The sequence below is a fragment of the Aspergillus chevalieri genome, chromosome 3 (genome assembly GCF_016861735.1).
Source record: "Aspergillus chevalieri M1 DNA, chromosome 3, nearly complete sequence".
Classification (NCBI taxonomy): Eukaryota; Fungi; Ascomycota; class Eurotiomycetes; order Eurotiales; family Aspergillaceae; genus Aspergillus; species Aspergillus chevalieri.
This window is the reverse complement of record NC_057364.1, coordinates 1394730-1421464: the sequence shown is the minus strand read 5'-3', so window position 1 is coordinate 1421464 and position 26735 is coordinate 1394730. Positions and strand designations below refer to the sequence as shown.

At 49.4% G+C, this 26735-nt stretch overlaps 10 protein-coding genes across 10 annotated transcripts; 6 read left to right on the top strand and 4 right to left on the bottom strand.

The window, feature by feature from the left end:
• Window positions 1–3813: 3813 nt before the first annotated feature.
• On the bottom strand, window positions 3814–4606 carry ACHE_30513S (uncharacterized protein; the record flags this gene model as incomplete). The annotated part of the gene is made up of 2 exons (XM_043277139.1): window positions 3814–3861; window positions 3974–4606. 2 exons carry the CDS (start codon window positions 4604–4606, stop codon window positions 3814–3816), a joined length of 681 nt encoding a protein of 226 aa, XP_043135048.1.
• Window positions 4607–8749: 4143 nt separating this feature from the next.
• ACHE_30512A (uncharacterized protein) lies at window positions 8750–9322 on the top strand (the record flags this gene model as incomplete). Its single annotated transcript, XM_043277138.1, has 2 exons — window positions 8750–8994; window positions 9118–9322. The coding sequence occupies 2 exons, from the start codon at window positions 8750–8752 to the stop codon at window positions 9320–9322; spliced, it is 450 nt and encodes a 149-aa protein (XP_043135047.1).
• A 1400-nt stretch (window positions 9323–10722) lies between these two features.
• ACHE_30511A (uncharacterized protein) lies at window positions 10723–11199 on the top strand (the record flags this gene model as incomplete). The annotated part of the gene is made up of 2 exons (XM_043277137.1): window positions 10723–11124; window positions 11188–11199. 2 exons carry the CDS (start codon window positions 10723–10725, stop codon window positions 11197–11199), a joined length of 414 nt encoding a protein of 137 aa, XP_043135046.1.
• A 101-nt stretch (window positions 11200–11300) lies between these two features.
• Window positions 11301–13109, bottom strand: ACHE_30510S (Ygr210 GTPase family protein; the record flags this gene model as incomplete). The annotated part of the gene is made up of 11 exons (XM_043277136.1): window positions 11301–11327; window positions 11375–11495; window positions 11548–11727; window positions 11774–11979; window positions 12027–12238; window positions 12290–12321; window positions 12371–12464; window positions 12518–12786; window positions 12883–12892; window positions 12961–13018; window positions 13074–13109. The coding sequence occupies 11 exons, from the start codon at window positions 13107–13109 to the stop codon at window positions 11301–11303; spliced, it is 1245 nt and encodes a 414-aa protein (XP_043135045.1).
• A 978-nt stretch (window positions 13110–14087) lies between these two features.
• Window positions 14088–14559, top strand: ACHE_30509A (uncharacterized protein; the record flags this gene model as incomplete). The annotated part of the gene is made up of 2 exons (XM_043277135.1): window positions 14088–14192; window positions 14245–14559. The coding sequence occupies 2 exons, from the start codon at window positions 14088–14090 to the stop codon at window positions 14557–14559; spliced, it is 420 nt and encodes a 139-aa protein (XP_043135044.1).
• A 753-nt stretch (window positions 14560–15312) lies between these two features.
• ACHE_30508A (uncharacterized protein) lies at window positions 15313–16119 on the top strand (the record flags this gene model as incomplete). The annotated part of the gene is made up of 2 exons (XM_043277134.1): window positions 15313–15357; window positions 15412–16119. 2 exons carry the CDS (start codon window positions 15313–15315, stop codon window positions 16117–16119), a joined length of 753 nt encoding a protein of 250 aa, XP_043135043.1.
• A 2028-nt stretch (window positions 16120–18147) lies between these two features.
• On the top strand, window positions 18148–18751 carry ACHE_30507A (YciI family protein; the record flags this gene model as incomplete). The annotated part of the gene is made up of 4 exons (XM_043277133.1): window positions 18148–18341; window positions 18393–18448; window positions 18517–18665; window positions 18719–18751. The coding sequence occupies 4 exons, from the start codon at window positions 18148–18150 to the stop codon at window positions 18749–18751; spliced, it is 432 nt and encodes a 143-aa protein (XP_043135042.1).
• Window positions 18752–18781: 30 nt separating this feature from the next.
• On the bottom strand, window positions 18782–19440 carry ACHE_30506S (RidA family protein; the record flags this gene model as incomplete). Its single annotated transcript, XM_043277132.1, has 3 exons — window positions 18782–18928; window positions 18987–19160; window positions 19432–19440. 3 exons carry the CDS (start codon window positions 19438–19440, stop codon window positions 18782–18784), a joined length of 330 nt encoding a protein of 109 aa, XP_043135041.1.
• Window positions 19441–20860: 1420 nt separating this feature from the next.
• On the top strand, window positions 20861–21826 carry ACHE_30505A (uncharacterized protein; the record flags this gene model as incomplete). Its single annotated transcript, XM_043277130.1, has 3 exons — window positions 20861–20868; window positions 20952–21455; window positions 21523–21826. The coding sequence occupies 3 exons, from the start codon at window positions 20861–20863 to the stop codon at window positions 21824–21826; spliced, it is 816 nt and encodes a 271-aa protein (XP_043135040.1).
• A 2573-nt stretch (window positions 21827–24399) lies between these two features.
• On the bottom strand, window positions 24400–25585 carry ACHE_30504S (aromatic ring-hydroxylating oxygenase subunit alpha; the record flags this gene model as incomplete). The annotated part of the gene is made up of 2 exons (XM_043277129.1): window positions 24400–24868; window positions 24918–25585. 2 exons carry the CDS (start codon window positions 25583–25585, stop codon window positions 24400–24402), a joined length of 1137 nt encoding a protein of 378 aa, XP_043135039.1.
• Between the last annotated feature and the right edge of the window lie 1150 nt (window positions 25586–26735).

Below are 26735 nucleotides of genomic sequence, written 5' to 3'. Positions count from 1 at the left end.
ATCTGCCAGGAGCAGACTTGAAATTCGGATTTCAGGGGCGGGATTTCCATTGGGATTTCTTTCCTTATCCGGGCGTTCTGGAATCTGGTCAGGGAGGTTAAGTAGAGCATGGCGCTGATTCTTAAGGTTTATACGAACACGAATTTGTTCTCTGATTCGTCGAACCGCAAGCCCGGCGGAACTCAGAAGGATCTTCAGGACCCGCAGTCGAGATCGGTATTTGCAGTACGTATTTTCTTATTGTCTGTGATACGAGTACGAGAACGAACTTTTGCAGCCACTTACCCCGAGTACTCCTGATGGGGCCCTGATATAATTAGGCAATGCTCTTTTAAGCGCACTAAGTTCAAGCCTTTTACTCCATCTAGGTCATATCCACAGATCGTCTCAAAATGGCATGTTCACCATCACTAAAATCTTTCAATGGTTGTACACCGGCTACCAACTGCTATGCAAGCTTAAACGAATACCCTAGATACCTTTCTCCGGGCAATTTATCAGTGAATTTGGCCATGGTCTAGCTGTGCCATTTTCAGGAATTCAGGGCAGTAACTCTCCCGAAAAAAGGGCCAATGAATTTGATTCTTCGCAGAGAGATCGACTGCGGTGGTGTACATCTTCTCATAGCGCCAAAACCGTCATCCTTCGCCCATGAACCGTTGAGGCTCCGGCTGAGAATACGCGAGCTGAACGAGGACTTTACTGAACATATGAATCGTATGTAATCAGGCCCAGATCTTATGACTCAAGGATCTGTTTATAAGGTGCTATCGAGCAGGACATCGAGTTGGATGCTGGCCATGTATGTGTGGAAAGTGGGAATGATTTCTAAATATCCTGCAGCATTGACAGACCCCTGTCTAGGTTCAATAATGTTGATATAGCATTAGAGTTCAGCTTTGTGTCCCTTGCCTTGTATATCACAATAGATTACCCACATCAAGCCCTGGAGCTGTATCTATCTATCTGTCACAACCTGGCTTCTCTCGTATCGTACCTAGGGTTCTAGTTAGTTGTATTTCGAGACAGGACACTTACTCTAAGTGTCTTCCAAATAATCGTATGCTCAATGCCCCTCCGGGTCCGGTTCAGTAAGTCGTATGCATCGATGGGTATATCGCCCCCACCAGGCTCCGTAACAATATCAACAAGTACAAACAGTAAAGGTAACGAATAGAGAAACAAGGCCAACCGAGCACGTATGCTGGGTTGTTGGTTAAGTGCGGACGAGTCAGAAACTAGAATGTAACCAATGCTTGATTAACGAGAATTGATCGCGAAGAACTAAACTAAGTACATGAATGAGCATCCTTATCTTCATATTTTTTGAGATACTTTGGGCTCGTATAATGCTCCAACACGGGAGAACCCTTGACAGCCCACATAAATACCGACTAGTCTCGACTCACTCGGGGGTTTGTATACCCTATCGCGCGCTAAGAGCCGCTGGTAGCTTTCCGCAGACGTTCCATCTCTGCACCATACATCTCGCCAGTCATATCCGACAGTATTGGCCGGGTCATCAGGTGAAGCGATGGAGAGTCTTAGCTTCTCGTAACGAGGTTGCTCATTCCATTCAATTTCAAACTCGATTTCCATTAGCTCATGCTCTGTGGCCGCAACAGACAAGCCAATAATCTGAGCGTCCCGTGCAAAATGAACTGTTTGACGGGCGCCGACATTGAAGTCACCTATGCTCGCTCTTCTATCTGACGAATAGACGAAGACAAGTCCGATAATCACCCGGCCTCGGAAATAGGCCTCAGCTGCGACTATGGTCTCTCTACAGCCGTCGTCATTCTGTGTTTCAAAGTAAAGTTTCTGCACCTGGTCAAAAGGGGGATGTTGTTCTGGGATCATCTGAGCTCTCTGGCTTCTGTTCCCAGAAATGACTGCTCGGACGCGATCAGAAGATACATTCAATATCCATGACATGGCTGTCAATTCCTCGCCAGTGTCACTCTGGTACTGGTGTTGCAGCTTTTGGGGTGGAAGGGAGTGAAAGCCTGGGGAATGAAATGTCACACTGCGAGAACGCGTTGTCTCAATATGTATAGCTGTGACTTGACCTGTTTCCATTCCATGACACTCAGTAGAGGAACCCATTGGAGTGAGCCAGATAGTTAATGACTGAACTTTCTCATCTGGGGAGAGTTCAAAACCATCATCGAGTTCATTCATCCATTGCCCTACTATACTGGGACTTGGATGGTCATAATACTCGAGCTTCAAACCGGATATGCGATTAGGAGATCTGGATCGGCCTCGGATGCCCATGGATGCCTGGATTTTCCGGACATTCTTGAGTGATGCATAGGTCTGATAGTTACCAGGCTTTGAACTGTCTATGAAATGAGTGAATTTTTCGTCGTATCTTAGCTGATCGTCGGGTATCTGATGGCATTCATGATTCACAACATCCGGTATCATAGTTTGTTCGTCACATTGTTGGGACTGAATACCGACTCGGATAAAATGGTGTTTATTTGCCTAGGTCTGCATCAGAAGCTGTTTGGGGCGCTCAAGGCATTGCTACATACTGCTTCAAGAGCAACAAATCCAGTGATGGTGTTTCCAGGCGGAAAAATCGGTAGTAGTTCAACAGATGCGTAGAGTCGAGAGTGAAGAGGAGCAAAAGTGGCACTTCGTCCATAGTTTGTTGAGACCTGGATCAAAATCAGCGTCGCACACGAATGCTTGGAGAATATGTAGAAAAGACCTGCAAGCCACCTAGGCCAATCGCTGAGTGGTGTCTCTGACTGTCTTCTAGAATGCCGACTTGATTGATACGCTCCCCATTTGAGTCATTGACAAAAAAAGAGATTTCGCAGCCGCTGTTGGAGCCGAAAAGTACAGACTTTCCATCAGAGTAGAATATTTCTATTCCGATGAGTGGGTAAGGACTGGATGCCATGTGGAATGCAAGCCTTGTCAAGGACCCGAGAAGCAGGCCTCTTGAGCCACCGAAGTCAATATTGATCCGCGGTTCAAAAGCCCGGGAAGGCTGGGATGGTAGGAGAGTACTGATTATCAAATCCTCATGCCTTGGGGGATGCGGTGTCCACAAATGGGACTGTACACAAGATGAATCCATTACACCTTGAGAGGGAAACTTCACAGAAGCTCCAGCATGGCCGGTCAATTTACCGAGGCCGAGTGAAACGATCTTGAAACAATCTAAACCTGCAAGCAAGCAATACCAATCTAACCTCTCTGGAATGCTAAGGATTCCCTGAGCAATTCCAGGGCCGTTGCTGTCACCAACCCAGCCCGATGAATCTGAATTTGTGAATATAAACTTAATCCCTGTCAGCCCCTCTGAGCAAAACGCCACGCAAAGAGCTTTCACATGGGAGCTGGATGGAATCTCTATCCACTTCTCGAAAGCTGGAATGTGATATCCGACTGGACGGTCAACATTGTCCCCTGACAGAAATAGGTTTATTCCTGATATAAAGCTCCGTGCGCCAATTTGGACAGTGGAAATACCTATTCGCTGTCGATGATGTTGACGCGACGGCATGAATGGTTGTGCCCTATGGTAAAGCACACGACATCCTTCATCCAAGGGGCTATCCGCACCAATAGAGGCTAGCTGGCCGGAAAAAGAGCCAGCTATCTCCATAAGCTGAGGCGGCTTTCCAGTACTCTCACCATCGATTAGCTGAAAGTAGCTGCCTTGGCTTTGCACTGGGTTAAAGGCAGATCCATATGGACCATTTTGAAAAACAGCCTCTTGATCCACGAGAGCAGCAATGGGTTCCAGCAGCTGCCGAATTCTCTTTCGATTGACCAAGGGCAGGAGTCTAGCCCTTAGAGATGCCCTGGTCCAAAAGAAAAGCCGAGACCAGTCCCATTTATCTGTAAGTCTCGGGAAAAGAAAGTCAGCCTCCTGACCAAGGAGAAACCTACTTCGCCAGTACAACTGAGGGAGTGTATCGACGGTTGCAAGTAGAGCTAGATTTCGACATACGAGTCTCATATTCAGAAGCTCATCAAAGGATAAATATGAAAATATCTCATATTTCAGCTCAGGCGAGAGTGCCTCGAAGAAATGGTGCTTGGGTCTTTCCAGTTTTTTATATCTTTCTTCTCTTGTGTCATCAGGAAATGGGAGTAGATGCCGGTCGTCATTGGACCCAAAGGGACTAGAGGCACAGTTTCCCCCTTCATTGTGGTAGTCAATGCCCACCACGGTCGCAGTCGTCGGGCGAGCACCATCTTGCTCTTTCCAGAGCGAACCGTCAGGTGCCTTGCAGAAGCCAAAGGTAGTCGCTTTCAAGTCGTCCATGGAAGGAATCGCACAGGGGTCAGCGTAAAAGTGTAAGCTCAGATCCACTGCCTTAGGCCGCCCGAACGATTTGTGTGTTTGCGCAGCGCCCTCATAGTCGTGGCCAAATTTGAAACTGGAGGCTTCGAGACAAGGAGTGCAATAGAGCTGGTAGAAGACCGACTCTGCAATGGTCGTCTCATTCTGGAAGTAATCATCCTGTCCATGACCGAGCCTGAGGAGAAGCAATCTCCAGCACGAGTTGTGAAAGCCGAAGCACCAACGGCTTTCAGATGGTTCACAAAGTCTCCATTCCTCCAGCGCCTCGGTTCCCATGTCGACATAGGATAGATCGTTGCCAAGCGGTGCGTAGAGACTGTTCCGGCAGCGTATTATCCCTAGCCCAGTTATGGTGATATAGCCAAAAGCGGTATTGGTTGAGTAGATGCCGCGTACTTCTGCGTACCAGGGGCGAACGCGGGTCTGTAGAGACGCTGGATCATCACTATAGGGATCGGGAAGCAGAATGACTCCACAGAAAGGGCAGTAAACGTTAGAAGGCATCGAGATAAGGTGTCGCGCGTTCCCGTATCCCTGGTTGGGAGTGGCTAGGTAAGGATAGCCTAGAACTCGAGTGGTTATAAAAAAAGAATTTCACGAAGTCTAGCAATGACATCCGTACCTGAGCTGAGCAAGTTGATAGTCAAGCATTGAAGGTTGACAAAGGAAGGAGTAACAGATATCATGCATGGAGCTACGGAAGTCTTCTTTAACCGCTATGCTCCACGGGTCTTTTCAGGCCTGATCATTGCCAGATTTCCTAGGCACCAAGGCTGTATTTGACCAATCGGCAATGGTTTAAACGGATATGGGTATTGCAAGAATTCCTCTTAGCAAAACAGGCTGTCTTTCCCAAGGGTCCTGGCATAGTCAGGTGGATGAAGGAATAGTGAGACATGCTCTGCTTTACCAGGCAGTACAGAAGGCTCCAGGAATCGATCGTTTGAATTTTCGAGCCCTCCGGCTCTTGTGGGAATGGGACAGTCCTAGAATTGTTGCTCTGGCCCGACAATGTTTCCGGTTGGGTCTACATCCACCAGTATGGAAGGTAGCGAAGGGTATTCTGTTAAGGAAACCTAATAAACCAGACTACGCAGCTGTGAAAGCCTACCGGGTGATTAGCTTACTAAACTGCCTAGGGAAGGTGGTTGAAAAGATAGCGGCAGATGCTATTGCCCACCACTGTGAGACTATGGGAATACTACACCCAGGACAGATGGGAAGTCGCAAGCAACGGAGTGCAATTGATGCAGTGGCATGTCTAATACAGAACACCCATGAAGCCTGGAAACTCCAACAACTTATGGGAGCACTATTCCTTGACGTGAAGGGAGCATTCGACCATGTGAACCCAAGCCGACTGATAGCCCGACTGATTGAATTCAACCTAGATGGGGATCTGATCCGATGGGTACAGTCCTTCTTGACCGACAGATGGGTACAGCTACAGATCGACAACACACAGTGCCCAGCACACCCAATTAACTCCGGGGTGCCACAGGGCTCGCCAGTGTCACCAATTCTCTTCATTATCTACCTCAGCGGTGTATTTGATGCAATTGAGAGGAGAGTGAATGGTATCCAGTGTCTCTCATTTGCAGATGACATAGGCCTGCTCGCTCCAGGATATTCAGTTAGAGAGGTCTGCAAGAAGCTGCAAGAAGCTGCCAAGGTGGCCATTGAGTGGGGGCATGGTAATGTGGTCCAGTTTGATGCAGGGAAAACAGAAGCAGTCCTACTTACTCGCAAACGGGGCCGGGAACTGAAAGATCAGATTCAACGAGCACGAGTGGAGGTAGATGGCCACTGTGTGCCCTTCAACTTAGAGGCAACGCGATGGCTTGGTGTCTGGCTTGATTCTGGGCTGAATCTCAAAGCCCACTATCAGACCTGTATGCGCAAGGCACGGGCTGCAGAAAACCGGGTACAACGCCTATGCCAGAGTCATGGACTTGCTCCAGGACTGGCTCGCCAGGTCCAAGTTGCAGCGATACAGTCAGTAGCCCTGTATGGAGCAGAGCTCTGGTGGCAAGGCCAGAAGGATCGACGAGTGGGTATACAGCTCATGATCAACCGACAGGCCCGTGCAATTACCGGCATGTTGAAATCCACTCCTGTAGGGCCACTAGTCCGCGAAGCGGGCCTGGCACCAGCAGAGGCCCTATTGGAGGCCCGACAATTGAAATACACTACCCGGCTGCTCAGCTTACCGGAGAACCACCCAGCTAAGGAGGTCCTCCCAGTGAGCTTCCGGGAAGGGGATCAGCACGCCCAACCTGGGGAACAGACCCCAGGGAACCGACAATGGGCTGAGAGAAACAACCGAGGCCGATGGTCCCTGGGACAACACCTTGCTCGACAACTAGCCAATATTCTACCAGTGGACCCATCTGGGGGCTTTGAGAGCACAACACAGACAACCAGTAGCCAGTTCCCAGGCCAAATAGAGATGCTACCAGGTCCAGAGGCCCTAGCAGCAGCGCAATCTCTCCCTCCAGAGCTAGCAATCTGGTCAGATGGATCAAGATTAGAGAATGGCAAAAGTGGGGCAGGGATTGCTTGGCGAGAGCCGGGAGGAACATGGAAGACCCGGGGGTTCCCATTAGGCAAGGGATATGAGGTCTTTGATGCAGAGCTTCTGGGAGTTGTGCGAGCACTCTAGTTAGCAGAGAAAGTGGGGGATCAAAGACCAGTCACTATCCTGTTGGACTCCCAAGCAGCCATTGCAAGGATGCAACACACCCAGCCAGGGCCAGGTCAAGCATTAGTGATCCAAGCACATGCTATAGCCAAGAGACTACATGCCCGAGGTTGCCAAACCACTATCCAATGGGTGCCGGGACATGCAGGAATAGAAGGGAATGAGAGAGCTGACCAGGCAGCAAAACAGGCAGCCAGTAAGCCACCAGGAAGAGGCCCAAGAGAGATATCCCTGGCCTTCACCTGTAGAGCCCGAACAGAAGCCATTATAGCACAAAGGCAGAGATGGCTCAGCAAAGAACTTGGACAGCGATCCCAACAAGGTCAACGAACATACAGGCCACAGAGGAACTGGCGGCTCGACCCGGCAGCTGCAATAGCTCCCAAACACCTAGCAAGCCGTTATTTTCAACTGAAGTCAGGACATGCAGCCATAGGAACATACCTACATCAGATCCAGGTCCGGGAGGATGCAACCTGTGAGGGATGCGGTATATCAAGGGAGACAATACACCATCTTCTCTTTGAATGTCGGGAATGGCGACACCAACGAAACAGGCTCTACAAGGACCTGGAGACAGATGGAGTTATGAGGCCCACTACGGCAGAAGAATACCCACAAGGACGACTCCTAGGAGAGCCCAAAGCTACAAGGGGATTGCTACAATTCCTAGCCAGCGCCAGCATAGCTCTACCCCGGGCGCACCTACAGCAGACGGCAGAAAGGGCCCGAAGAGATGACGAATGGGGACTGGAAGCACTGGAAGAAGCAGTTAGAACAGGAGAGGGGGTAGCAGGGAGGGTAGCCCAAGGCTGAGAGTCAGCCTAGGCCACACCCATCTTGCTCCAAAACACAAGGAGAGCACTGTGCTCAAAAGCCCTGCGCATACAGGCGGTCTGGGGCGAGGAAAAGGATCGGAAAGATGACAGAAGGGGGCTAACGCCTCAGGAACCTATGGGGACAAGAGACTGTAGAATAGCCACTGACCTCGAGTCCACGGATCATGGTCTATCATAGCTCTAGGGCTCGGTATGGACAATAAACTTGATTAAATAATAATAATAATAACAGGCTGTCTTCCTTTGCGGCGAGCGCCAAGTTAGCCTTGAAGCCCTATTGACTGCCTCCACATGGACTTATCAGGATCCTGGCCTTATGAGGGGACATGAGCCGAAGACATGGTCCATTATGATGGCATACTTAGTACCGCTATCCATGGCCCACATTGATGACATTCCAAACACCTTGTTTGCTCGTCAAGCCATTAACCAGGGACGTAGATTAGCCCTGCGCGAATGGCCTCGGGCCTGTCAGGGCTGCCAAGCCAAAGATTCGAGAGACTTTGTTTTCGGTTGTCTATCTCTGATCCATCCTGAGTCGTTGCGAATAGACAGACAGCGTCTTCAGCTGGGAGAACATGCTGACTCTGATGTTGCTCCTCCATTGCCGCCCCGTCGCCTAGGATTTCCCGCAACGGGACGACGTTGTTCCTAGATGCCGCACCCCTCGATGCAGTTGGTGGCATAATACTAGATGCCGAGAACTTTCTAAACGGCCGTGCACTGCTGACAATCAATCCCCTAATTCGGTTCCTTGAAAGCGTGACTGGGCTGACCCATGCCTATCTTTCAAGTGACGGAACGAGCTTCGACGCGGTCGCCACCGCCCTTGCTTCCTCCCTGTCATCTTCCTCTTCTAACGACATAGACGCGAACTCCATGACGGATAAAGATGTGGCTCAATCCCCATTGTTACTACCGCCAGAGAAGCGGGCGCGCATCTGGCTTTGTGAGTTTGTCGACCGTGAGGTGCGCCACTGGGCAACATACTTGCGGAATGCCCTCAAGAGACCCATTAACAAAACGGACACGGACACAGAGGCACGGCGGCAAGAGGAGGAAAGAGTTGAGAAACAGAAGAAACTGGATAACCTTATAGACGTCTACCGGCAGCTGATTAGCAAGTTTGACAACCTTCCATGGTCTGGGACAGCAGACCAGGGGCTCGCGGCGCTGCACAATGACGACGAGCAAAAAAAAAAAAAAAAAAAAAAAAAAAACTACCAGGTGACCCAAATACCATCAAGGGCCAGCTCGCCAACAAGCTCGCTTTCAAAATGGTGGATCGATTTGAGTCTCAGGCTAGTGAATCTGTTGCGGCTCGGTACAAGAGAAAACAGCCCATCTCACCCGAGGCGCAGCAATACGAAAACAGCTTTCATTACGCTCTGCATTGGCGGAGCTTGTTCTTCACGAGTGACGGAATCATTGGAATGGGGCCTAGTTGGTTGAACAGTGGAGATCGAGATGTTGGTACGGAGTGCCATTGTCCCATACATCTTCAGACACGTCGATGATGATCTGAGGCTGCAAGCGGAAAAGCTGAAGAAGGAGATGGAGAAGTCGGAAAAGCGACTGCTCGCGCAGAAACAGAGAACCGATGACAAAGAACAACAAGCAGCCATGAACACTAGAAAGGAGATTGCGAAACTGAGGCGGAGATTAATCCAAGCTGAAGGTCAGATTGGGAGGAAGGATGGCTGGATATTGATTGGGGAGGCGTATGTTGAGGGCGTTATGCGAGGAGAGGTGCTGAAAAGAGGAGGGAATGATATCTGGGAGAGGATTGCTATAATTATCAGGCAAATCCCATTTGAGCAGTTTAACCCCAACTTCGTACTCACTTGTAGAGTCTAGACCGGTGTCGTCTGCTTGAAGCCCTATACTACCCGGGTATATACTTTACCCCCGAAAGGGCCCGGAGAGATGAGGAATGGGGACTGGAAGCATTAGAGGAGGCAATTAGAAAAGGAGAGGAGTAGCAGGGAGGCTACCCTAAGCTGAGAGTCAGCCTAGGCCACACCCACCTTGCTCCGGAACACAAGGAGAGCACTGTGCTCGAAAGCTCTACGCATACAGGCGGTTTGGGGCGAGGAAAAGGACCAGAAAGATTATAGAAGGGGGTGCCACCTCGGGAACTCATAGAGGCAAGAGGCCAGAAACAGCTATGCACACTTCTTTGTTATAGTACCTGTAGTTAGTCTTATCGAAAATAGTGTATGAGCCTCGAGTTTATGGAATATGGTCTGTCATAGCTTTAGGGCTCGATATGGACAATAAACTTGACTAAATAATAATAATACTTTACCCGCCCGGATATCGCAGTGCCACAGCAAGACGAACCATGACGTAAAGTGGATGCGGCTTGATGTGGCTGACAGGATCCTTCCTTTTTGGTCAATTGATGGCATAGAAGTCGGATGAATATCACGAATATAGGTCGGTTATTGTACTCTGCTATCCTGTCTATTATAGTTATGGCAATTTGAGCTTTCCATCAGCTTGGCAGCCCAGCATTTTGATCTATTGTTTCTAATATGCTTGCCCCCGCACAGTCATGGACGAACTCGAAAGAGACCTCGACAACATTCTGATATTATTACAAGAATAGAGAATAGTATGTTTACCGGGTTAGAAACCAAGATCAATAACCAAACTCCAAGCCCTTTCCATCGCTCCGAGAAGTAATCGATCTACCCCGTACTATTGCAACATCGGAACGTCATACAGACGAGCTAGGTATTGGACCAGCTTTAAAAGTAATCTAGACACTAAGTTATATACTAGCAACTTTGTCACCTATCCGACTTAACATTTCAGCATACAGCACTTCGAACAAGCAATACAGCAAAATGCCACTCCCCCGAACCCGCATCGCATCCCTCATCACCCTGCCTCTCCAAACCCTACGAACCCAAATACGCCCAACCACACCTCGACCACTCCAAAAAACGCAACCAATTCGCCCAATCTCCATCAGCGGCGCCTATAACAAACTCTTCAACAAATGGCGCGGCGTGCCCCCCCAGGAACACGCCGTCGACCGCACAAAGCACAACGCCGACACCACAGACCCCGAGACCAAAGCCTCCGGTCTAGGCATGTCAGAGCGAGATCGGAAAGAGGGTGTTGCGGATCGGTCGCAGAGCCAGGCGACGACTGAGCGCGGGGGTTCGGGGTATGGGCGGAAGGCGAAGGAGGAGCATCCGAGGGCACCGGAGCCAGTTATTGGGATGAATGATGAGAGGGCTCAGGTATGATTTTCTTTTGATTTTTGGGTTGGGATTTTAGGGGGATGCGGCTGACGGGTTAGACAGAGGGGACAATGAATTGAATAATGATTTGGTGGATTGGGTCTATTTCTATGGGATATGTACGAGTATTTTTTTGTTGCAATGTTTCATTATCGAGTCATCAGTGTACATAGTAGTTACCGTCCGGGTTTGAATGAGAGGACCTATTATTGTTAGCGAAGTACAGCATGGGAAAGAATAAACGACGTACATCATGCTTTCCTACGGCCACAATCTCATCTTCGGACACCCGGGTACCACCGACACCCTCGACGTAGGAAATAGGCACGTCGCCCATAACCTTCCGGGCAACATCGCCCACTGTACTGTTTCTACTTGGAGTCAGCAGACAGACATAACCAGGTGCAGCTGGTAGATACTCACTTCTTGACCAAAACGCAATCACGGAAAACAGCTGTCCCTGCGCCAGACGAGAATGTGTGCAAGTTCCTGACCGGGAACACTGGCACCAGGCCCAGTAGTTCCGCTGCTCGCGAGAGACACTGTACAACACCAGTAGATCCGAAACGGTAGAGAACCATATCCTTCATGTTCTCGACACGGCTGGTAACGTCAGTAGGAGCATAGGGATGTGATAAGGTGAACGCACGTCTTTAACTTCTCATCCATCTCTTTCAGGCCTCCGCCGTCAGGTTCGCCCATGTCGATGAGATCTTCCCTTGTATCTAAGAATTCGCTGCCTTCTACATACTTGATGTAGTTTTGCTTTGCTAATCTTCGGAGGAAGACTTCTGATATAGCAGAGCACAGGACGATCGATTGCGGATCTTGCATCTTGGCGATTTTGCTGATGTTCTATATCCTGTCAGCACTGAAGTCTATATGAGTGCAACGAGACGCACCTTATCTGAGTCAGGATGGTCGATCTTGTTCAAGGCCAACACGGTAGGGAATTTCTCATCGATGAATGCCCTAACGACCTTCTCAATCGTCTCGTCTGACCATTCCTCAAGTGGCTCTTTCAACCCAATTCTATCCAGACACCGTATCACAGTCTGTACTGTGCTCCCGTAACCGGAGAACTGGCCTTGTAGGGTTTCGGGTGCCGTCGCCTCTATCTGGGGTTAACAACCGGCACAATTTAACAGGACGGTGGTTGACTAACTGATTGCCACATGTCGTCTCTTGATAGAGCCCCTGGAATCTGTTAGCCATTACGGCTTTCCTGCGATGTTGTAGCGCATACCATTTCTGCATCAAATTCCCCAACACCCACCGGACAATCTCAGACCGAAGCCATTCGATATCTGCGGACGGGTCATATCCTCGTGTTGCCTTTCCTGCAAGCCAGTCTGTCAACCCTGCGCTTCATCCCTCTCCCAAACATACTAACCCTCCGCATCAGTTGTCCCGCTAACATCCACCACATGGATCAAAGCATCCGCATGACGCAGGTCATCCAAGAACTTATTTCCCAAGCCTCGTCCTTCGTGCGCTCCAGGGACAAGACCAGCAACGTCCAGGAGTTCGATAGGCACGGATCGCCGTCCCTCGTAGCAACCTCCGTAGTTCGGTTTGCACCTATCTGAGACGTTGAATCGCTGGCATGCGCATTCTATTTGTAGGTAACCAATAGCGCGCTGGGGGTCGATGGTGGTGAAGCTAGCCGTAAATTAGAGAGATGCAATGGAGCTCGAAGGGTGCGACGTTTGATTGCGGAAGGGCGTGGCCGAGGGTTAGACGGAGATGGTGACTTACGGGAAGTTTCCTGTTTGCGAAAAGACATTTCGGTAAGCAATTGCGCATATAAAAGATGAGGAGATAGTCAGTACATACCAACTTTGGAACTAGCATCTGTCAAACTGTTGAGCGTCGTCGACTTTCCACTGGAAGGCTGTGAACCCCTCTGGTCAGCGGCATGCGATAAGACCGGAGACGGACGGACAGACCTTGCCAACCAGCCCAATCAAGGGATCGCGGGGCATTTTGACTGTCACGAATCAGGTGCAATGGGCACGACAATGGTATAATACAATATAGAAAAGCCCTCGAATCTGCACACAGACACGAGAGAGCACGAAAAAGCGTCTTCAGTGCCGGCGGGGAACGATTTTCTGCCGCTTTAGAATGAAGGCGGTGAAATGTACATTTATGCATTTATGCACACATCGCGAGAACTTCCAAGTCGACATTCAAGCAATTGCTCAATTCGGCTACAGATGCTATAGATGTCCATGTGGAAGCTTCACATAAGGCACAAACGGCAATCATACTCGGAATATCTCTGGAGTTGACAGGAGGCTGACAACTATGCCTCCGTGACTTGACCAGCACGCGTGACGCGACTAGGCCCCTTCGCCTTCTGATTGTCTACGAGCAAAGACAGAACAGAGACAGCGTTGTCCTTGCCGTCTTTGCTCTTGTGTACTGAGTTCCAAGTTTACTTGCGACTGCACCCGGGTGCAATGATGCCGGTATAGCTTCACCACCCAACATCTATTCGCAATCTGGCTGCGCAACACAGAGCAATGGCCGAGAACATGAAGTCTACAAGGATTTGCAAGGATTTGGAATATATGAAGCTTACATAACAGAGAAATTGTGACGGGCCTATGATGTAGAAGTCCCCTTGATCGACTTTCTTAGCAAGCGATCACGATAGTATTGCATTCCAGAAACGATTGTTGATATCAAGATGTTCTTGCAGTGGGGTTATTCTCTGTCTCTTCCCAGCTGTGGTTATGGTGGAGTTGGAAACCATACTTGAAACTTGGAGACACACATTTCGTCATTATGGCATTGACGCCGCCAGCCATGGTTGTATCCATGAGCATATAAGAACGCCTCTACCACTCCTCTAACGCCTCCAGACACTAACACCATAATAAATCTACGCAGAGTATACCTTTGAACACTGTTCCTTGACCTATCCTCGGAAAACACTACACAACTACAACCTCAAAATGACAAGCCACACCACCGCCCAGGACCTCCGCAAGCAGGAGACTCGCACTGCGCTGCAGCACAACGGCACAGTCCCCAAGGACTCAGAAGTCTCCGCCTTGAAGGTGAGTTACATCCGCAAATCTGGCATATGAAAAACGTATACTAAGATTTTAGTCCATGGTCAACGAAAACACCAACAAGAGCAAGGAGATTGAAGACCACCGGAACAACCTGCCCTTGCCCGAACAACCACCCACCGCTAGCGACTGGCAATCCGCCGACCAGAGAACCGTTAACGTCGGCTCTGGAGGACGCGAAGGTCCTCTCTCTGGTGAATACAACAGTGCTCTGCGGGACCCCGCGACCGCATCGAGCAGCGTCAGAACGGATGGTGACGAATGGCACCACAGCACAGCACCATCGGGTAATGTTGGACGTCAGGCGAAGGAGAATCTGGATGGCCTTCCGAGGGATGCTCTTGCTCGGTGAAGGGCAACTTGTATATCTAAGATATTGTATTTTTAGCATACTGATGAGCGATTGGGTAATGCAAGTACATGATTTATGATTATTTCGCACCTGGACTCCGTAGGCATAAGACCTTTTAATTTGAACGACACTTAGAATAACTACACTCAAGCATTGAACATTGATGCTACTGCATTTAGCTTGTCGCTCTCCCCGCCAGACGTATACAAAGTTAGCCGGTTCAGGTATAGCGCATCACGTGATCCATTGTAAATGAACCATGAAGCCGGCAGCCAGATATCAACCACTCGTAGAGCTTTAAAAAGTTAAACGACGAGATCAATGAGCTCCCGACTTGGGGTATTCTAGGTATTCTCTCTCCCCTACAGGGATACACCGTACAATGACTGATGGACACAGATGATGTTGCTCGCCTGGCCATGACGTCAACCGACCATGTCTCTGCCCAGTTTGCGATCTCCAGCAACTTCGATGAACCATGGCACAAGAGAACATTCTGTTTCCGGATATGGCTGGTTGGGTGCATCACACACTGGGCAACACTGTTGACGTACCTGGAAGCGTGCCACCGTCAGCCTGACATCACCTGCAACATGTTGGTTCTGTCTTCGCCTATATAGCGTTGCCATCGCTCTCTATTCGCCTCGACATCTTCAATCAACAGACGATTAATCCAGAATTGCAATAGCAATCCAATTCCTACAACGACTCGATACCCAACCTCTCTACGAACCCCAATCAATCACAGCAATCATGGATCTCCAAGGACAGCCCATCGGTGCCTCCAGAAGCACTAAGGTGTGTATTTCGTCTTCGTGCCAGTCTTAGTGTGCTTGATACTAACAGGAATAGGTCACTACCGACCCCAAGGCCTATCAACAACCCATCAGCGAACCCGCTGGTCCCGTCTCCAACGACTCTCTCGCCGCAGAATCATCCACCCACGGCGGTGCCTTCTCTCAAAACCGCGGCGCCGAGCCCCTCGGTGTGTCTGGCGGCCAGTCGACTCTGAACAACACTAGCACCTCCGGCGCAACCACCCTTCCCTCTGCCGCAGTCGGCACCGCCCGTGAGAACCTCGACAGACAAGAAAGGTACCCCGAAGCTCTCGGCGGCCAGGGCAACTACCCCGGCGCCCACCTGCCCCAATCCGGCTACACCGGCGGTCCAACAGCCGCGAAGCAGGACCTTAACATCGGCTCTGGCCAATACTCTACGCACAAGGTTGGCGCTGCCGGCGTCAGCGCCAGCGGAAGCGGCTACCAGAGTCAGTACAACGCGGGCCAGGCCCCTTCGTACGTGGCCGATGTCACAGAGCAGTTTGGAAACACCAAGCCGCATGGCAAGAACATCCAGGAGGGTGGCTTTGACAGCGACCCTAAGTACAACGCTAGCTTCAACAACCAGGTTGGTAACAGACAGGACCCTGGTCGCGCTGGTTTGAATGACCTCCAGTATCGGGTGGCTCAGAGTGGTCCCGATGCTGGTGGTGGTCCTAGACAGAAGGGCGTGGACAACCAGCAGCCCTACGAGGCGTTGGAGCGGGACCAGCGCGCATAAAAGTATGTTCTTATGATGGGGATAATGATTTATGGTGTTGAGCTTATGAGCATGTTTCTGTTATTTCATTTCGGGATGCATTATCTGTATAATAGATGACGATTGAGACAATATAGGTCTTAAAGGATCAAATATTGTAAAGCAAAAGCCACCATCATGCAACCTTGCAAAGCTAATCTCCACATGCGCGAAGAAATCGACCAGGGCAAGCAAAGCTGCATCAGTTCGTTTCTTCCCTTTTTTCCTTCGATGGCGCCTTCTTTGCCCTTGGATGTGGCCTCGGCGGGGGCCCTTGGGAGACCAAGATACTCTCGGAGTCATCTCACGATTTCTCTCTCGTCGTCTGTGAAACCCTAAGTACTAAAGAATCATTCTATTTACTCCGTTGAAATACAGCAAGAATGGATATCGAAGAGCTTGATCCAGACGCTGTGGCTGAAGATGAGGAATGATAGTAGGTTGTAAAGAAGAAATTACGCCTATTACTGAAGAGGAATAATAAAAAGGAAGGCATTGTATTGAGTGAATGATAAGGGCTAAGCCTATTTTTTGCAAGTTACCTGGGGCTTACGACATCACATGACACTTTTAAAAAGAAAGCAATGGTGATAGGAGGATCTGGAGCCGATCTATCCTGGTATGCTCTTAGTTGAAGAGGTAAACGTCTTCGGGACCGTCGTGGGGATCCAGATAATTTCACTCGGAGCGCTGGCAAACATCCACGAAGGAGTATTCGAGGAGTCATCTTCACTCGGGTAATTAGGACCACCAATCAGAGCCAGCACCCTCTGTAAAACCCACCGCATTTCGAGTAGATCCAAATCAGGAAGTGCGCGTGCAATTGGGTCATCTGTTTCGTTTCAGAACGGATAATAGTGCCAGTAGTGATTGGCTTACCTGTCTCAGAACTGTAGACTTTCGTGTAGTTTCCAACACAGTAGAAATCCTCAATCTGTGATAGCGGGTCTACAGCCTTCGACTCCTGCTTGAATTGCTTGAGCCAGAAGAGACGTACCTCAGTGTTCTCCGGTCATCAGAGAGATAGATCGGTTTGAGCGCGAAACATCCCTTTCCCCACATTCGGTGGGCGTTTGGAGATAGGTAAAGGAGGTACACATCTCGTTGGAAGTTTCGTTTCTAGCTGTTATTACTCTCTCCCAGCATTTAACTCGATCGATGTTCCAGAAGAATTGTAGGAGATCCCAGAACATGGCGTTGTGGGGACGACAGTCAGTGGTGGACTGCAGGAGAGAAGGTGGCTATATGTGTGCGATTCCGTTGAACACCTTGACTTTGGTTACAATGCATTTTCCCCCGTCTCGTCGAGCGCACTGGACATGTTAGCTTTATCCCAGGTTATTGGGCAGTAGTACTCGCTATACACACCTTTTCCTCTCCCCTCTCCAAAAGTTTCTCCTCATCATGTTCGATGAAGGCGGAAGCCATTCTTTCATAAGTTCCTAAGCATCATTACTTCATTAACAGTGTACCCTGGGGGTGAGAGGCAAAAGATCACATATTTGACAATCACCTTCATAGTGGCATTAATGTTAATATTAAGAATAAATAGTTGTCGTGATTTTTGATCCTCAGCTTGTTGCACGAGGGCTCTCAACCTCTCAATGTCCGCGAGCCACATGCAGGCACAGGGAGTCGGAGGGAACTGCGCAAGATCCTCATCCTTGCAGACGTGAATTCGCTGGATTAACTCGCGACTCTCAGAGTCTGTATATTCTGTCAAGGTAACAGGAATGGGGGCTAAAGAGCTGGAGTTAAATATGGCTGCAATGAGAGATTATAGTAGGAAGGACTGAATAAAATTGAGTGATTGCTATGTTCACCACGCTACAATTGCCTGGGGTTCATGACATCACATGACAAAATTTCCTTTTACCGATTCAATATGCTCAACGGGACGCTCTTCCGATGCCGATATGCAGCCTCCGCCGACTTTAAACGACCCCGCATCGTCTCTTTTGATTGATATTCCAACTGAATACAATCCCTTGGGCAATACATCTCAACAGAATGTCAGCATCCATATTATGCGCTAGAAAACCCGCTCTTTTCACTACCTGGAATTATGTTTCCAGAGGAGGGCGCTCACCTATCCGCACCGTGGGGTATCGGACCATGGCTACGGCTACCGGAAAACCAAAGGAATTTCTATGCATCCTTCCTGATATGCCCAATGCTCTTGACATTAGGAAGAAAGTCAGGCCGTGAGTCCTCGTGAGGTGCTGTTTATTGATCTCTGACCTAATCATCATCAGGATCCATTACGAGGGAATCAAGCCTCTAGTTGAAACGGGAAGATTGGTTGTTGGTGGTATGCTCCTCACTTTTTATGGTATACAAGTACGTTGAAGCTAAATGGTAAAGGCGCCATGCTTGAAGAACATCCCGCAGAAGGTGAAGATGCGCTGTTCAAAGGTAGCATGATTGTCTACACAGGGGAAAGTGTTGAGGATGTCCGTGAGGCAATAAACGGCGACATTTACGCTAAAAGTGGAGTCTGGGATCTGGAGAAAGTCCAGATCATTCCTGTAAGTGCTTTCTCTGGTGTTGAGTGATGGAAATTCGCTTATGATCTGTCAAGTATGTTTCAGCAGTGCGCAAGCCTATGCCTTGAGATCAACGCTGTATGTACATAGTCTACAAGCTATACAACGGCAATAAAGTCAACCTGAATATCCACCCCAGCAGGAAGTTCAGACACCTCTGCCATGGACCGAGCAGGTTTATGAGGGAAGGCTGGGTTGTACACTTTGGAGAATTCCGGCATGATGCTAGCATCTTTTGCATACACCTAGATGTCAATGCATATTAGCTACGGTGCCCATACATGAAGAATGAAAACTACTTACCACGACCTTGACAACCCTGTCCGGGCTAGACCCGGCCTCCTCGAGAATTGCTTCCGTATTCCTGATGATGGCTTGCGTCTTATCCGCCATAGACCCGGTGATCAGATTGCCCTGCGAATCCGCTGGGATCTGGCCAGAGAGCCAGACATGGCCGGCAGCTTTAATGGCTTGAGACTATTGTATATCAGCATCCAGTTCTTACCGTGCACATATATTCCACGAAACGTACGTAGTGTGAAAAGGCTACATGGATGCCTCCAGGGAAATATTGATAATGTGTCTTCTGCTGTTGTTCCTGATCAAGAAGGAGAAGGGGAGTCTAGGTGGGACTTGTTTATGGGAAACCCGATGGTTGGACTTGACCAACGGGAGATTCTGGATTTGGCGGCGCGGCTGGATGTAGATAGTTTGATGCATACAGTGGGTATTTAATTCTAGTATTTACACTCGACATCTCATTGCACTTGATCCGTACAAAGGACACGATCAGCTCAGTCCCGCCCAACCCAAACCTAACCCGAGCTCAGCTGGGGCGGGCTAAGTTGGGGCAGATCCTGACCCATAAAACCTCCCAATTGAAGAACCCCCCCCCCCCTCTAACTTCGTAGTAGTGTTCCTGGGTTTCATCAGCGTTGCCAAGCCAGACACGGACTTGGGTATACCAATTAGGTGATGACAGGTCAACTACAGCCATGCTGGAGAAGTTATTCAATCACGGTGTCCCATTTTGCTTGATCAGTTCCCTTCATTGTGTATCGCAGAGCCTAATCTTCTGCCCCTCTCTCGAGTAACAGTGGCAGGATGCCTGATATGAGGTTGTCGGATCCGTCAAATGCATTAGCCACGGTGATGTTCGGCCTGAATTAATATCTTGTATTTCCGCTGTTTTCCCGGTGGTTTGTTTGTTTTGTTTAGCCTTGTAGATCAGTGGAACAACCATCATATTTTTCTATTGAATGCCCACTCACGATTGTAACTGAAAACCCAAATTGTTTGAGATGTACTCCGGAGTAAGGCCTGGTCAAGGACTATGGAATACTCTGGAGTACCGTATGCAGCCAACATCCTTTCACTATAGCCAACACATACTTAATTTATACATGTCACATCCTTTCCGCCTTTAATGTCTTCACCTCGTAACGCTTTCCCTATGTAGTTAGCTGAGGAAATGCTTGTCTTTACTGTGCTCTATTCTGCATCAGCAAGAATCGGCAAACATTCCGATATAAGCGACCCAAGCCTTGCGCCCCGCCCCGCACTAATTGCTTGTCTCGCGTTGTCACAGGGCTAGTGTGGGCACCAGGATTCGCAGAGTTCAGGCTAAGGCTGAGACGGGTCCGTCAATGGTCTTCATATTATTGAGATCCGCGGAGTAGGCTGAGATTTACTCCACTTGGACCGACCGCCGCATTTTGGCCCCCAAAGGGCCTTACGACCAATAATTCTATGCGCCGCGGCGAGCACCGGAAATGTGGCTGTTGACTTATAAGACGTGCTGGGTTTCCGGCCTGTTCCTTTTTTTTTCTACTCGGGGTTTCGCCATTGCTTTCTGCAATCCAAGACTGTCATGCATTTCTGGCATGAAAGTGTTTTGCTGGGCGCCCTGCTGGCCGACCTTGCCCTGGCCAAGGACAGTAAGTACACTGACCCTACTAATATCATGCGCTGTACTATGTGATTCCGACTGACTCGGCCAGAGTGCTCCGACTTTATCGAGATCAGCAACCAGAGCGATGCGGACAAACTAAAATCTTGCAAGACATTTGCTGGAGATGTGAGAATTGACCACAGCTTTTAGGGGGGCTTGGACCTAGACGGCCTCGAGGAGATCCAAGGTGATCTATTGTGCACTAGTTCAGCTGGGCACAGCGACAATGGATCGGTCACCTCGATTTCCTCGTCAACCCTCCGCTCAATCGACAATAAGTTCGAGCTGACGCTACTTCCCTCCTTGGATACCATCAGCCTCCCGGCCCTCAGAGAAGTGGTCACCATTGACTGGGAGGGCCTGCCAAAGCTCAAAACGGTAGACCTTGGAGATGGCCTGGACAAGGTTGGCAATGTCACTCTCAAGTCCACGAACCTAACGGATGTCAGCCCACTGGCCACGGAGAAAGTGGGCAAATGGAGCATCTTGGATCACCCCTCGTTGAAAGTCGCCGATCTCCCCAAGATCACTACCTACGAGGAATTTTCCGCCACTTCCAACAATAAAACCCTGGAACTCGTTCTCTCCGGCGTGACTGCTGCCGGTATGACCAGCCTCGATAACCTAAAAGTCGTCAATCTTGACTCCCTGGAGACCACCACGGGGACATTATATATCTTGGGATATCTTGACGATCTACTCACTTTCCCCGCTCTCCGCCACGCCGCGGGAATCAAAATGGAATTAGAGATCAAAGACCTGAAATTCCCCGTTCTTGAGACCATTCACGGCAATTTTGATGTCCGTGTCACAGATACAAAGTAGGTCCCAAGATGCAATCTGCAAAATCACTACAGGAAACAAGTAACTAAACTGCATTTCTTGCAGAATCTCTCTCCCAGCCCTCGAGGGTGTCGACGGCGACTTTATCCTGAACATTGATAATGCGAAGAACTGCACCGCTTTTTCGGATTTCAAGGTATCGGGATCCAAATACTACTGTCAAAGCAACGGCACAACGCACCATTACAACATGGACGGCAGTTATACGAACTCGGTGCCCAACGTCAGCGTCGGTGTTCCTGATAACGAGACTTTCGGAACTGAGAATGGTGCCGTGGGTCGCGGCGGTCTATGGGCTGGATTGAGCATGGTGGTGCCGCTGCTGGCAGCTATGGCTGTTGTTCTGTAGGGTAATGTATATTTATGGCTCTATGATCGGACTTGATGAACTGTCGATGTTAATGTATATACCTATACTGCCCACCGCATCACAGATATTGTACTGATGGAGGGTGCAACACGCCAGTTTACCACAAACACAGGCATACCCCAAGGCTCACCTCTCTCTCCAATTCTTTACCTGTTCTACAATGCAGACCTAATCGACCGAATACATGAGGCTTACCCTGGAAAAGCTATGGTGACTGGCTACATTGATGATATATGCATACTTGTCTGGAGCCGAGCTGCTGCAGCTAACTGCCGACGTCTTGAGCAAATACACAAGATAGCAGAACAATGGGAAACTCAACATGCCTCCAAGTTCGCCCCAGCAAAATATGGCCTGATACATCTATGGCGGAAGGTCCGAGGTGTTCCTAGACCCTTGAGCTCAACCAATTCTTCAGTCAAAGTGCAAGGGGTAGAGGTTAAGCCAGTGCCTACCCTTCGCTACCTTGGTGTCCAGTTAGACCAGCATCTCACCGGCATGAAGCAAATTGAACACGCCCAAGTTAAAGCAACTGAAATGATAGCAGCGCTCCGCTCCATAGCAGGTTCAACCTGGGGAATCACCCTATCCCATCTCCGCCAAATGTACACAGCAGTGTTGTGGCCACAGATCACATTTGCCAGTTCCACATGGTTCATACGGGCTGGATGGGGCTTCAAGGCAGCAGAAAATGCTGCTAGGAAAGCCTTGGAATCTATCCAGCACAAGACCCTCTATAGGATTGCTGGTGCATTCAGAACAACCTCTCGAGCTGCTTTAGAGATATGTCTCAACATACTTCCTCCAAGGAATGCATGGGAACGACGGCGACACATGCAATGGGCCGCCACCCCAGACCACGACCCTCTGACATCACCGCTAGAACGGTGGGGACGGCGAATTGCAATCCCTCAGAACAGACTGGAGGTTATACACCCACATGTGACCCCTCCATGGTGGTCAGGTCTGGAATCCCACATAGCAGAAACTCGGGAAGATGCCTTAGCAGCTCACTAAGCCGCTGTACATAGCGGCGCTGACATCATTGCATACACAGATGGCAGCTTGACAGAACAGGGAGTTGGGGCAGCAGTGGTTTCACCTCTAGGGCGCCAGGCAGCTCACATTGGTTTCCCAGCTACTCATACTGTATATGCAGCGGAATTGCGAGGCATAGAGATGGCTCTCACCCAAATAGGCAACATGTTCAGACTGACATCACAACGTTCCCATCGGGCCTATACAGCAATCATCTTTACAGACAATCAGGCGGCAATTCAAGCATGTTCAGCTCCAGGAAGGTCTTCTGGCCAATATATCCTGAGCAAGATTACACGCACTGCATCTCAACTACAGGAGCGCGGCTGGGATATACAGCTGTATTGGCTCCCGGGTCATGAAGGCATCTATGGCAATGAGTATGCCGATGCTCTTGCAAAAGAAGCCGCTAATTCCCCAGCACCCAACCCCAGCGGTGTGGAAGAGCTCACTCTCAAAGCTAGCATCCGAAGAACCCTCCGCATAGAAGCAGCAAGTGCATGGAAGTCTGAATGGGCTACCTCCACCCATGGGAACTCCCTCCGTCGTCTATGGAAAGAACCCTCAAAAGCACCGATGCAACTATATCAAGGCCTACGAAGAGCCGCCACATCAGTCCTCATTCAAATGCAAACTGGGAAGATTGCGCTGGCTAGTTATCTTGGTACCTTCAACGCTATGGAATCAACTGAATGCTCTTGTGGACGTGGCCTTCAAGATATACGCCACGTTCTCCTTCACTGTACAAACCAGGCAGGACCCCGGATGCGCCATCTTACACAGGGATCAAGGCGGGAGCTGGATTACCGGGCCTACCTGACACGGCCGGACCTGGTACCGAAGGCAGTGCGCTTTATGCTTGACACAGGCCTCCTAAGCCAGTTTCAGACGCTACCAACCACATACCGAGTCACAACAACGGACACGAAGCAACTGGCAGCATAGTGCAGCTGAGGTTAAACGCTTGCAGAAGTAGGGAAGGAAACGAGATAGTATCCAACAGGCCCATAGACCTTCGTGGCCATGGGAACAGCAGCACAAAAACAGTAGCACGGGATATGCAACAAGCGGAATGAGATATCAGGATATGTGTATAAAGGCGACGATGTACATAGCGACTACCATTACGGCGGCTTACCCGGCTGCCCCGCAGGACCTGCCGCCACTCGGCCTATAGGGCTGAGAGATGCGTGTATGAATAATAATAATAATAATAATAATAATAATACCTATACTGCCTGTGTGATACATACTGTCCCGATACCTTTAATAATACACTCAAGGCCAAATGTCTGTAAATTCGGAAGTGATTTATAGCCATAGGACATGCGAGTTTCCTAACCGTTCCTTGCTTATCGAGGACCATTAATCTGATGTGAAAAGTATCAATTTCGTCATGGCTAAATTCTGTTGAGGAAAATTAAGTTCTAAATCATAAATCATTAAGCACAATGCTAGAAAGCAACGCAACAGCAAATAACAACACGAATAAATCTCCTTTCACCACCAGCTCTCTAGACAGCAATTGTCGTTGTCGTAACAAGGCCGCCTTTCAATGGTTCATTCAAATCGTCCTTCTCCATACTGCAGCCATCCATAGCTGTGTTGAAAGTGATGATGTTGTCTTGGCTGACGGTATCATTCGTATTCTCGGGAAGAACTTGCTCAGCGGGCCAGATTTCATGGCCGGCGGCCTGCTCCTTCTTGTGGTGTTCCATGACGACCTCGCGCACAGTTTTTTGGAAGTGCAGAGGACCCTTCTCCATCTCGGGGTGGAGCTCGCCGTTGATGAAGACGCCGGCGTTGAGGTTCTTCTGGCTGTTGATGCAGAGGTACTTGTCCTCGGACATGATTCGTTTGTACATGTCGCTGATGAGGTTGAAGGCTTCGTCGCTGGCGTTCTTGTGGCGATAGACTTCGTATCGCATCACGGACCTGGTTGGGCTGATAGGAGTGAATCGCTGCATGAAGAAGAAGTTGGGACTGAAAAATGTTAGCAATATTCTAAGCCTCGTGAGAGTGATATACTCACGATACGTTGAAAGAGGCATTAGGCCAGAAGTAAGTGGTGGCGATACGGAACCCCTTCTCAATCTGGTCTTGTCGCTGAGCGCCGTAATGTTGAATGTGGCCGTCCTTGGTCTTGACATAATAGGAGTTGAGGTCGGCGATTTTGGGGATATCCGGGTGGGCGACCTGGCAGTGGTAACACTCGTTGTAATTGTCCGCCAGAATCTTCCAGTTAAACTCGCCCTCCATATCCCAGGTGTGATCGAATGCATAATCCTCGAAGTTGTAGTGGTCGAACCGGGGCTGTTCGTCGACACCGTCGAAGTCGTCCTTCCAGGCGACCTCGGGAACCTCGCTGGCGTCCAAGTTGACCCAGACGAAACCATTTCGGTCAATGTGCACATGAATAGGAGGGGAGAGATCGTTGTTGAGGTAAGCTTTGATGTTTCCTTCTTGATCTTTGAGGATGACGAAGTCGTAACCAACAACATCATATCGAACCCAGTCACCGGCGTTGGGGACACGGTGCTTGTGGGTAGTGAGAAGCCATTTCCGGCTGAAGATTGACCGTCGTTCAAGCTCATACATGCTCTGGGAGGTGTACCAGGAAGCAGGCAGAGCACGGATAGGGCTCTTCTCGTCCTTCGCCGCAGTAGCGGAAGTACCAAAGAAATTCCTCAAGAACGACATTGCGAAAAAAAATGAAGAGACAAAATGAACAGACAAAGACAAGTCTTTGTAATTGAGAAAAAATAAGGGTTGAGGGTTGAGGCTTTGAAGTCTGAGCTTTGAGATTGAACTTTTCTCTGTTGTTGTTGACTACATTTGCTCTTTTAAATGTCTATCACCACCGGACCAGCTTATCTCAACACACCCTATACAATCCGATACGCCGGTAATCGGCCTTTCGCATCCGATAGCAATGGCACATTTGGACGTTCAATGGCATTGAGTGACCATTTCCAACGGGCATTATGTCCAGTTCCCGATCACCTGATCGGGGGTTCCCGTCGGGACCGGATAACTTAAAAGGGTTATCGAGCACTCCCTGCTAGAAATTCCAGCCTGAGAGTGGTTATGAAACCCCCACCATGCTGATCTAGAACACCGATATAGATCCGTCCCCGCTTCGGTATAAGTCCGTCCTACGCCGTGATTTTAAATTTACCACAAATGGCAATGTTTATCATAGTTCCCCAAGCTGGCGGCGAATATCAAACTACAAGCCGGAACGCACTTCTGATAAGCAGGACGAATAATCAGACATACATATATCCAATGGCACTGGTAAATGGTACTCGTTTCTGAAACGTCCTGGCCATAGTAGTAAGTCACAAGAACAGAGATATCAGAGTTCTCCGTCAGTCGGGCAGCAGCGGCCCTCATTTCCCTTTTCACTAAGGGTACCCGGTGCCTGTGTCTCTTTCTCCAAAACAATGGAAGTTATCTCAGTGATGAGAGGCGTCTGCATACCGGACATTCATGACTCAGAATCGCCAGAAATTCGTATAAAAGCACTTTGTCCCTGATAGAGCTTGTGGAGACGACTCGGAGACAGACGCAGACTGAGATGCTTATCAGGAAGGCATCGCCAGCGAGATAGCATCTGGACATTTGGTATCGGTCATTGATGATTCAACCACAGGCTCGAGATATCCAGTGCAGCCTCCTGAGTGACTCCCGAAGGGTGATCGACAAGCCATCCGAAGAGATTGAACGCGTATGCGGAGAATGTTGTCGGAATTGCGTATCCAATGTTGGATCCATCGTTAAAATTTCGAATATAAACGAGGGGAATTTCATACTGATGGTGCTTATGCATCGTGCTGAATAAAAGACG